The sequence below is a fragment of the Vigna radiata genome, chromosome 9 (genome assembly GCF_000741045.1).
Source record: "Vigna radiata var. radiata cultivar VC1973A chromosome 9, Vradiata_ver6, whole genome shotgun sequence".
NCBI classification, from domain to species: domain Eukaryota; kingdom Viridiplantae; phylum Streptophyta; class Magnoliopsida; order Fabales; family Fabaceae; genus Vigna; species Vigna radiata.
This window is the reverse complement of record NC_028359.1, coordinates 17,651,252-17,663,286: the sequence shown is the minus strand read 5'-3', so window position 1 is coordinate 17,663,286 and position 12,035 is coordinate 17,651,252. Positions and strand designations below refer to the sequence as shown.

Genomic DNA, 12,035 nt, shown 5'->3' with positions numbered 1-12,035 from the left:
AGAATTTCAACCGTATTTAAACATTTAATGAAGACCGAGAATTTAAAACACAATACTGTCATCATACTTGAAATATAAATCAATTTAGAACTAAACAAAAGTTGTCTCAATTATTTAAAATAAATCTTAAAAGAGGAGAATACTCAAAGCTTCCACTTAGTGGGACTTGAAAGAGTATAGCGAGAAAAGAACATGAGAGATATTAACTTAGATCTCTTTGCTAATTCAGATTCATACATATAAATCAGTGGCTTACAACAAAAGTGTAAGGAAAGACAAAAAAACACAATAGAGTTTACACCTAGGAGTCTAGGTTACAGATAGATACAACACAAATCAGCTTTTGATCAGAAAATCTATGAAGCTCAGACATGCCTCTATAATGGCGTGTCCCTATGTCAAACACATATCAGAACTCTATTCAGATTTCCAATTTAAAAAAGGTTTTTTTGAGCCTATGATACACCACTGATACAATGTTAGTGAGGACAGATGCGGTGATTTTTTTATATGTTAGAAACTCAAAAACTTATTATGTAAGCTTCTATTATAATTATAGAAATAAAGAGAAAATCTTATATAATCAGGAAAATTATATTATATATGTACTATTAGGAACATTTTTATTTATTCTCATATCAAATCTTCATATATTATGGAATTCTTTGAATTTTTTAATTTGTCTTAAGATGAATATCAGTTAGAGTGTCTTTTTTCAATGATGATGATCAAGAATGAGTGAAATGTCTTCAATGAGTTAGATCATAGTTTCACATTTTGGACTTTGGATAGATGGATGGATTAAATTCATTTTTGTAATAGGTAACAATTTGTTCATATTGTTATATTTGACTAAATTTTTTAAAGATGATTTTGAATATATAAATATTGATTGCCAGTTTAAATAATTCATAATGATGTTATGCATATTTATAGTAAAAAATTAGAGAAAAAATATTCTTTGGTATATCATTTTTGAAGTCTTTTGGTAACTTATCCAAATTAACTTTTCCTTATTCAAAATGGATAAAAGTTCATAACAATCTTTCGTGAATAAACTCAAACCATCCTACCCATCTTTTTTTCTCTCTCGCTCTCCTTAAACTCCATTGAAGGGCAGAAAAGTAGTATGTTGTGGTCAGTATGGGTGGTACTACCCCCAAATACATACCCATAGATTAAAAAAAAAGATGTCCGCTTCCATAAAGTGCAAAGTGAAGAAGTGATTCCTCTTCAAACAATCAACAACTACTGCATCGTCTAATTATCTATTCCATAAAGTTACTCGGATTTCAACTTTCAGGTAAACGTACAACCCATAAATTCCCTTCATAATAAACATATCAACTGTCACGTCTTAACAGTTAATAACGCCCCTATAGCAATCAAATCAAAATCCACTGAGAAATTTAAAAAAAAAAAATAGAAGTTCCAGGTAGCTCAAAACCGAGCTCGAGAATCACACTACGTTAATAAGAAATCCATACACAAATAGCAACAGCAGTAATAGGCAAAAAATTTAAAACAAATATTATACAATATACTGAATCAAATCGAATAGAACTGAAACCTGTTGGCGCGAAATGTAATCAGCCTTGATGGATGAGATCGACTGAAGCAGGTCCGGCAGAGGCAACAGCTTCGCGACCTCGCGAACTGCTGCCTCCTTTGCCTCCACACCGAGATCCTCAGCCATCATCGTGCCTGCAGAAAAAGGAAGAAGCAAAATGAGCTCAAACCTCGAATGATGCACATATTCCTGAGTTAAATAAACAAATTCACCAGTGATTTCCCGAATGTAGAGAGAATTTGACCTGATTTTGGGAAAATTGAACGCGGATCGCGTCAGAGTGCACAAAATTGCGATGCTGACGAGGTGCGAATTCAAGAAAGAGAAAGTTCTATAGGGAGAGCCGCGCTTGAACGAGCTTCCACGAAGAATAACGAAATGGGAATTGGAAATTGTTGTGACCACGGAGTAAAGGAGAACAAGTGAGAAAAAGGTTTATGAATTGGAAATGGAATGAAAATGAAACCACTAATTTTGATCGAATTATTTAAATTTTTTAAATTAAAAAATATGATGATGAAGAATACGAAAAAGTGTTTATTGAGAAAAAGGTTTATGAGGTGGGAATGGAATGAATATTAAACTACTAATTTTGGTTGAATTATTTAAATTTTTTAAATTAGAAAATGTGATGATGAAGATTACTAAGTGTTTATTGAGAAAAAGGTGTATGAATTGAAAGTGGAATGAAGATGAAACCATTAATTTTGGTCGAATTATTTAAAGTTTTAAAATTAAACCATATGATCACGAAGATTACGACAAAGTGTTTTTTATTTTTATTATTATTATTATTATTATTATTATTATTATTATTATTATTATTATTATTATTATTATTGACCAAAAGATGTAATAAAGATAGTGACTTATATTTATAACATCACTTAAATTTATACAAAATTTTCTTTAATATTGAAGTTGTTAAAATAAGTGCTTAAGTTTTTCTAGTAAGATAGTCTTTTATATATATATATATATATATATAAGTTTTGCGTTAATATAATATTAAAATATATAAAAAAAAATACTTTTAGTCTTTAAGATTAAAAAAAAAAATCTCATGTTTCTATGCTTTCTTTCCATTGGTATAACTTTCATCTTACCAAATCCATAGTACAAGTAGGGCTCGGCATAGTTTCATGAACTATACTGTAACTACAGTTAACCATATTGTATTGTACTTAAAAATACTAAACTTGTTTTAGCTAAAAACTAATGAAACTATTTTATAGTACAGTTAAAAGAAATTGAACTTTACATAGTTACACTACAGTTAACTGTAACCACAGATTTTTCTTCTGATAAAAAATTTCACCCCTAAATTGAAAACCTTCGTAGCTAGGTTTCGAGAGATGAGAGAAATGAGAAGAGAATTTCATTCTTCCTTTGCGAAAATGCAGATTCAATGTGTCGCAACCAAAATATCGCGACGGGACGACGACGATCCAAAAATAATTAATAGTTTCGAAAAAGAGTTTTGGAGTCGCCACCATAGTTTATTCTGGAAAACTATGGAAAAAACCATAAAAAAGGATAAGGCGGTCTACAAAAAAAAACCAGATTCTGGTTCGGGAGTCGGTTACCTTTAATTAAATACGCGAATTCAATATGGTTTGCAAAATGTTTAATTTCCCCTAAAAAATAAAACTAAAGAAAACAAAATATTTTTTTGCGTTTTTTGTGCCCGACAAGGATTGACCTTGCTCCTACGTATTCTCAGTTGGACTGAGAAATCAGGGTTACGTAGTTCTTTGGAAATATTTGGAAAATTTGTTTGGAGAATTGTTTGAGAAATTTGTGTGAGAAGTTGATTGAGAAATTGATTTGAATTTTTTGGATTTTTGGAAAGTGAACCTGACAAGGACTAGCCTTGCTCCTACGTATCTCCATTTTGAGTGNAGAATCAAGGATCACGTAGTTCTGGCTAAAAAGTTTATTGTTTGTTTGCGAAAGGATGTTTTGGTATTTTTGTAATTTTTATGTGAGAAAAAGGAAAGATCTTCTAGCACAAGGACGATGCGTGCGATCACACATGCGCTAGAATCCTTAAAATATATATTTTAATTTTTATACATAGAAAAGAAGGAGTCATCTAGCACAAGGACGATGCGTGCGATCACACATGTGCTAGACCCCTTAAAACATATTTTTGGTATTTTATTTATAGAAAAGAAAGGGTCTTCTAGCACAAGGACGATGCGTGCGATCACACATGTGCTAGACCCCTTAAAATATATTTTTAATTTTTATTTATAGAAAAGAAAGGGTTTTCTAGCACAAGGACGATGCGTGCGATCACACATGTGCTAGACCCCTTAAAATATATTTTTAATTTTTATTTATAGAAAAGAAAGGGTTTTTCTAGCACAAGGATGATGCGTGCGATCACCATGCGCTAGACCCCCTTAAAATATATTTTTGGTATTTTTTGTAAAAGAAATTTTATTTTTATGATTTTATATATTTTTTTATTTTTATTAACACACAATAATAAGACAAATACTAGAGTTAAAGAAAATAAAAAAAAGACAAACAATAAAAAAACATCACAGTCTAAGCCCAATAAGAAAGAAAAAAAAAAGAGTGTAGAAGACAAAACCAGGGGTGCAGAAAAGAGTTCTTTTGATTGGTTGCCAAAATGAGTTTGAGCCCAAAGAGGAGGGGGCTGCGAATGGAAGCAAAGGGGGTGCAGTCCGAAATTTCTTGGTCCAGGCCCCAAGGACAAGGGTGCAGCTGATGAACATTGGGGGTGCATTTGCTGGTCAGGCCCAAGACCCCTTTTTTTGTTTACAAAAACACGGTGGGGGTGAGAATAGCGTGGCGCGTCGCCAGGAAGCAAGGAGGTAGACCAAGCCCAAGGCCTCTTTCTCCAACCTTGTGCTCTGTCAGGGGTGTATGGCTAAAAATAGGGGTGCAGACCGAAATAGTTTGCCCAGGCCCAATCCTTCTTTTCTTTTATTGGCAGAAACATAATGGACCTCAGCCCATATGAAAGGGGTTACAGATAGGAAATGGAGATGCAAAGAATAGAAGAGGCGGCCCACCCCAGGCCCAAAGCCTCATAACCCTAACAGAAACTCATTAGGGGTTTCTCCAATTTCCTCTCATTTTGATCAAACAAGAGACCTAGGGTCTCTTCCTCTCTACAGAGAAAACCAGGGAAGGGTCTGCCTCCCTCCAATCCACGCACACACCGTCCCTGCCAGACCGAGCCACGATCCCTCTTCTTCTCACCATCAGGATTGCCGACGGCGATGCCGGTCACCACCAAGGTTCCTTCTCGCGTCGTAGCTGTCACCTTCCTTTGGTTGATCGAGACCGTCGCCGACGACGTCGTCCACGCCAGTCGGAGCAACTATACCTTCCGTCTTCCTTCCCACGCGATGGAGATAACCTCTGGTTTCCGACGCGTCTTCACCATCTTGAACGACGCCGATAGCCGCTTGCTAACACCACCACGGACATACCTTCCTCCCCATCGAATGAACTCCCTCGTCAACTGTCAATTCGGCGCGGCTCAAAGATAGGGGTTTCCCTTTTCTCCCCTTTTCTTATTCGAAATCGAAATCAACACCGCAAGCGAAGCCAAACGACGCCACCACCCCTCACTCTACTTCTGTGCTTTGATTGGATTTGTTCATCTCTGTTTTTCTTTTTGTTTTGTATTTCTGTGATGGAGGAAGTTGAAGCAATGAAGCGTGGACAATGCTGGTGAGTACTGCTGCGGATGATGGATTATGAAAGGTGATGATGATTGTGGTTGGATGGGCCAAATCAAATTCCTTGTGCTTGATGGATGAAACGGGTTCCAGCGGGGTGATTCTGTTGTGTTGATAGTGTTGTTGGGTGTCAAGATAACATGGTGAACGTGAGTCAAGAGTTATGTGTGCTCAGTGGTGAGTGATGGGGCGCGGTCTGTGTGAGTTGTGTGATGGTAGCTTGGGTTCCTAGTGGGGTGAAATCTGGAGACTGTTAGAGATGAGGAATATGGTTTTGTTCGTCCCTGTTGGTTGGTTAGAATCTGTCTTGGGTGTTTTGTTTTTTTGTTTTTTGATGGGTTGTTAAAATGGTCATGGGAAACATGGTATAAGCTAGAATGGTGAGCCCAAAGGGGGGTATCCTGTGTGTGTTGGGTGATGAAGTGCGGTGAAGATGATGAAAAGGTGATGATGATTTTGTATTCTCTGTTTTGGGTTTTTTGCTAACTGGAAGATGAAGTTGAAATTGAATGGGAGAATCAAATTCTGCTGAAGGTGAGGAATTGGGAATCCAAGAAGGAAAATCTGGTTGGGTGATTACGGGTGTGGTGATGGAGGAATTGGAATGAAAAAAGGAAATGCCCTTGGTTACAGGTTGAATGGAGCAGAGATTTGGAGTCTCTATGTTGCGTGACGAGGTCTGGTGTGCTTCTTCTTGCTTCCCTGCCAAAACAGTTTTCTGCCAAAACCAAAATGAGCATCTGCCAAACCAAAACGCCTCTGCCACCCCAAACGCATTGTCCTTTTTTTCCAGAAAAACCATTTCCCTTTTCACAAACGACAAACCAACTTTCTAATTTTTTTATTTCTTTTTTTTATTATTATTTATTTTCATTTTCTTTTCTTTTTTTTCTTTTTTTTTTTCAATTTTTGTATACTCTTTTTTTTCCTTTTTTTCTTTTGTAATTAAATCCAATAATAAATAAAAAAAAACTAAATTAAATACTAAATAGTCAAATAAAAATTAAACAAAATAAAACAAAAATAAAATAAAATAAAAATAAAATAAAATAAGACAAAAATAAAAACTAGTCCTATTATTCAGTCATCCGGACGAAATTGGGTGTTGACACAATGGATCAAACTGCAGGATTGTAGCTGCAAAAGGGGTTGATTGAGGGGCGCGAACCCTCCAACCCCAACCCTACCCTTTTTCCAGTTCGCGGGTTCAACCGGAGGACCTTGACAATCTTGAAGACGACGAAAATGACAAAGAAGAATCACCACGTGGACCCTCTAAATCCCCTGATTAGGATGATGAACTGTGGCAGATTAGGTCTGGTATTGACCAAGATTGCACCCTCGATTAGGAGGTATATATACCGCTCATACCTCTTTATTCTTTTCCCCCAATGATATGTTATCATGAACTCACATTATGCAGTTATAATTTTAATTCAACCAATTTGATGATGAAAATTTCTTCTTCTTTTTTTCCCTTTTGAAAAAAAAAAAATCATTTAGACCTATGATGAAGGAAACCCTTTTTCCTTTTAATTTGGGCTTACTACCCCTCTTTTTTGTGTGTGAGGAAATTGTGTACGAAGAAGATTTAAATATATTGAAGAGTCTGTTACTATTACCACTTAGTCCCCCCATGGGTTCAGTGTTGTTCCACCTTAACTAGTGGTCTCTAAATTTCAGGGTTTTTTTGGTTTAATGTGAAAATTTGTGTAGGAATATGACTTTATTGAAGAGTATACTATGAAGGTGATGGACTAAGATTGTATACTTAAATTTCATATATAATGAAACTCATGGATCGAATCGGATGGGTTTGTTTCATTTTAGTCAAATGGTTTTGTGTTTGAACCCATGGTATGCTTGCCTGTAGAGTTGTCCTACTCAGTTAAAGCAACTGTAAAGGAAGAACTGTTTTTTAGTTCAGTTCAGTTCACTTGAACTATTTTATAGTTAACTGCAATTATTTATAGTACAGTGCACTGAACTGCATTTTGCCCACCCCTAAATACAAAGGAAGAAAAATAAGTAAAATATATATAAAAATAAGTAAATAACAAATACATGTATATGGCACATGAAAATGTAGGGAGAGAACACACGTACCTCTTCATTATTGTGTGCTCTAGGTCAAGTCCTCATGAATTTATTTTTGGTACCACTCCAAAAGATTTGTTATCAATGGAGGTATTTTATGTGTATATAAACTCATGTTCATCTCTTGTTTTATCCTATGTGGGACTTTTCGTTTGTATCCTGACAATTCTCCTCTTAAACAAAGGACTATGTTCCCTGCCTCCCCTACAACGGAAGTCTTTTTTTATCCACGAGTACACCATGGTCTGTAGACCCATAGTCACACCACTAAGCATCTCTTGCTCTCCACCTCTCATGATGGTCAATATGACCATTGGAGTATGCTGATGGAGAATTTTTTGAGCTCCAAGTAATTTTGGCAAGTAACTGAATTTGGTGTGCCTAAAGCTAGTGTGGGGCTCACTGATACACAACAAAAAGAGTTGGAGGCCATGAAGTTAAAAGATTTGAAAGCTAAGAACTATCTATTTCAAGTCATTGATAGATCGGTCTTAGATATCATTCTCAATAAAGAGTCTTTTAAGGATATTTGGGAGTCAATGAAGAAGAAATATCAAGGGTCCTCTAAAGTAAAAAGGCAGCAACTACAAGCTCCACGTGTAGAAATTGAAACAACTCAAATGAAATTGGGTGGATCAATCTCAGATTACTTCTCTCGTGTGATGACAATTTTGAACAAGATGTGCATCAATGGTGACAAAACTGAAGAAGTCATTGTTGTTGAAAAGATACTTTGGTCTTTTTAACCAAATTTTAACTTTGTTGTTTGTGCTATCGAAGAGTCCAAAGACATTTATGAGCTCTCACTTATCGAAGTACAAAGCTCATTACTAATGCATGAACAAAAGCTCAAAAAACCAGGTAATGAGGAGCAACATTTGAAGGCTTCTACCAATACTCATTCCAATATCTTTGGAGGAAGAGGTAGAGGTAAAGGCAAGGGACGAGGAGGAAACAGAAATTCCAACAAGAATTGCAGAGGCAACAATGACCAATTTCAAGACAAAGGCAGAGGAAAGGAACATGATAAGTCCAAGGTAGAATGCTTTAGATATCATAACTTTAGGCATTATGCTTTTGAATGTTATACCAAGTTGCCTCGTGACAACAAGGAAAAGGAGGAAAGGTCAAATCTTGTGGAGATAAAAGAAGAAGAGACTTTGTTGATGGTTGTTCAAGAAGCAAAGAATTTTGACCCAAGTATTCGGTATATGGATACAGGTTCCAATAATCACATGATGGGTAACAAATCCTCTTTTTCTTATTTAAATGAGAATTTTCGCTCTAGTGTAAGCTTTGGTGATTGTTCTAGTATGCAAGTGATGGGAAAGGGAGATATTAATATAAGAACAAAATTGGTTTCGTTAAAAAAATCTCTCAAGTGTTGAATGTTCCTAATTTGAAAAGTAACTTGGTAAGTGTTGGACAGTTACAAGAAAAGGGCTATGTTATCACCATTGTTAAAAGGTGTTTATGAAATTTATGATCTTGTTAAAGGTATTATTGTTGTTGTACAAATGAGTACAAACAGATTATTTCCATTCAAGATTGAAAGCATTCAATCCAATTTGATGACTAAAGTAATGAATCATTCTTGGTTATTGCATTACCGTTATGGTTGATAACGGTCTAAAAGCCGTTATTTTTATACTTAATTTTGATACAAAACACACCCTTTATGACTTAGAAATTAGCTTGAAATCATGCAATTTGCTTTAGTTAGGTTATAAGAGAGTCAAATGTGATTTTAGAGATATTATGCTTGGTTTTCCCTTGTTTTGACAGGAATTATCAGGGTTTGATGAAGGAAGTGAAGGAAGAGAAGTGTTGGATACAGAAAAAGGTGGAAAATAGAAGAAAAGAAGAATCGCAGCCACCGCTCAACGCCAGTTTCAACGCCGAGCGCCAGCTTTGAGGAAAAAGCCACTATCTGACGCTTAAGCGCCAACGTTGAGGGGAAAATCCAGAGTCGCGCCCACCGCTGAGTGCCAGATCCAGCATTGAGCGTTGGCCTCTTCAGAAATAGCACTGTGGCTCGCCTGGGCGTGAACGCCGAGCGTCCTATTTGAGTGTCGCGCTTACCGCTGAGCGGTGGAACCAGCTCTGAGCGTTGTACTTTGGGCCTGGGCCTATTTTCAGTAATTTTTCTCAGAGTATAAATAGATTTGTGCGAATTTTAGGGTTATCTTTTAGCAGAGAAAGACGGAAGAACACCTTCTATACTCCTTGGAGGCAACTTTTGGATGCGAAAGCTCCAATCTACCAAATCTAGGGTTTATCTTTCATTCTTTCTATTCAATTCATCTAGTTTCACCATGACAATGGTGAATTGATAACGGTTTAAAACACCGTTATTTATTATGTGATTTTGATACTAAAAGCACCCTTTTTCACTTAGAAACTTGCTTGGACTCATGTGTTTTCAATAAAATGTGTGAATTAGAGAGTTGAGGTCGATTTCAAGAGATTTCTAACAAATTCCCCTTGTTTTAACAAAGATTGAAGCAATACTGGAAGAAGAAGTGAAAAGCCAAGAAGATGGAGCTCAAAAGGGGTCAAAAAGGCACCAAGAGGAGGGAAGAAGCGAAGCCCGAGCGACGAGGAACGAAAAACAGCGTGATCAGCATCAGCGCTGCTCGCCTGGGCGGTGGCCCTGACGCCCGGGCGACGGACGTTCGACACCTGGGCGTCCAATTCTGACGCCCAGGCCTTACAGAAGCCTCAAATCTTGCCCAGGCGAGCTCCCTACGACGCTTAGGCGATACTTCACCTGGATCAGGCCCTGTTTCTGCTCTGTTTTGATTCTTTCGGACCGGGTCGCACTTTGGGACACGTCTGACACTATTTAAAGGACCTTGGGGCTCTAGGTTTTGTATCCCTGGCAGAGAAGAGCATAGCAATACACTCTTAGCCAATTCTTAGTCTTCCATTCTCTTCTTTTCTTCCATTGTTCATAGAGTTCCCCCATGTCTATGGGGAACTAATTTCTATTTGTTGTTGGGGAACGATGTAACCTTGTAAACTCTCATGTATTTGAATTGATTCTTAATTTCATATGCTTTTTTTTCATTAATTGTTAGAGTAATTTATCTCTTCTTATTGCTTGCTTATACAATAACATGATCTGTGAGTTGCATGAGTGCCGACAGGTTCCTTTCAATTCAGGTCCTTGTTAAATTACTCCTAAGGGTTATATTGCTCAGACATGAGGGTATGAGTCTTAGTCATCTTAACCTCTTGATCTTCACATCTTTTTACCAGGAATGCTAGGAATTTTATGAACTGGTAATTAGGGACAGACTTATTTACCGATACATCGGGTTTAAGTGTTTTAGTGAGGGACGTTAGCATTAATGAATAAAGAAGAATTCTTATATACATGAGAGGGAACTTGGTGAAGTCTAACCCCAACAACATATCCATCCCATATTAATCAACCTCCGCTCATCTTTGTGCTCTTTTGCCACTAATCAATTTTACTTTGCTTTATTTTATTCTTTTTGCAATACAAATCCATGATCTCTTTTATTCTAAGTCTTAACTCATCTTGTTTTCACACAATTGTTCAGCGTCGAGAGTCCTCTGGGATACGATACTTGGTCTTACCATTTTATATTACTTATGCGACTCGGTACACTTGCCGATTTGCCCCAACATGAACTAAATCCTTTGTTGTTGGAGAACGATGTAATCCTTTTGAAACTCTCTTATATCGAGGTTCTTATTTTATTCATGTACTTTTGTTATCAATAGTTTGGGTTTTCCTCTCTGAGATTAAAGCTTGCATTGTTTAACTCATTTAGTGTCATGACATTGATTTTGTCGATATGGGAACGTACGAGGAAATCTAGAACTGAGAAGAATTCTCTTGACTATGAAATATTACCTAGGAATAGGAATAGGACGGTCAATTGCTTCAAGCTTCTGTCATTAATGCGTTAGTAATTACTAGAGAGACTAGGAATAGTAAACTAGTAATTGGTGATAGGCTCTTTTCGCCGAGGAATCGGGTTTAGAGTAAATTAGAAAGTTGCATGAACATTGATAACAAAGTTGAATTTAATAAGAATATTAGATATAGGAGGGTGGATAAGGATGAAACCGTAAACTCCAGCAATTCCATTCATTCATATCTTTATTTGTCAATTGATCAAGCTTTTGCATTTGCATGTTTAATTTTGTCTTTTCATCACAACATCAAATTATATTTCATTCAAGTCTTATAAAATCAATTCACATGAACGTCTAGGCCAAGAGTCCCTTGGGAAACGATATCTGGACTTACTGTCTATTATTACTTGATACGATCTGGTATACCTACCAGTGGCTAAACAAGTTTTTGGCATCGTTGCTGAGGACTCATTAGGTTTAACTTTTCAAGTAGTGTGAATTTGATTGAATTTGATTTGATTTTTGTTTTTGTTTTTGTTTTATTTTAATTTTTATACAAGTGCTTTTTAGGGTTTTTGTTTCCTGTGTATGCAGGAAGCAATTCACACTAGAAGCAAGAAAAATAGTCAACCTCTTCTCGAAGGACTTAGTGAAAAGAGGGGGGAAGAGTAAGAAGACCATCCAGAGAACTCTTTCCCTCTCCTGAAAGACTCTTACAAACCTCACTAGAGGCATATACTCAGAACACGCCAAAG

The 12,035-nt window shown here is 36.4% G+C and overlaps 1 protein-coding gene across 1 annotated transcript in view; it reads right to left on the bottom strand.

Moving 5' to 3' along the window:
* LOC106774094 (exocyst complex component SEC6) overlaps positions 1-2,029 on the bottom strand; it is a 38,677-nt gene extending 36,648 nt beyond the window's left edge. Inside the window, exons 1-2 of the mRNA XM_014660929.2 lie at positions 1,815-2,029; positions 1,571-1,704 (exon numbers count right to left, since the gene is read on the bottom strand). Coding sequence (XP_014516415.1) covers positions 1,571-1,699 — 129 coding nt within the window. The 5' untranslated portion in view covers positions 1,700-1,704; positions 1,815-2,029. The remainder of the gene's footprint in view (positions 1-1,570; positions 1,705-1,814) is intronic.
* Positions 2,030-12,035: the final 10,006 nt, after the last annotated feature.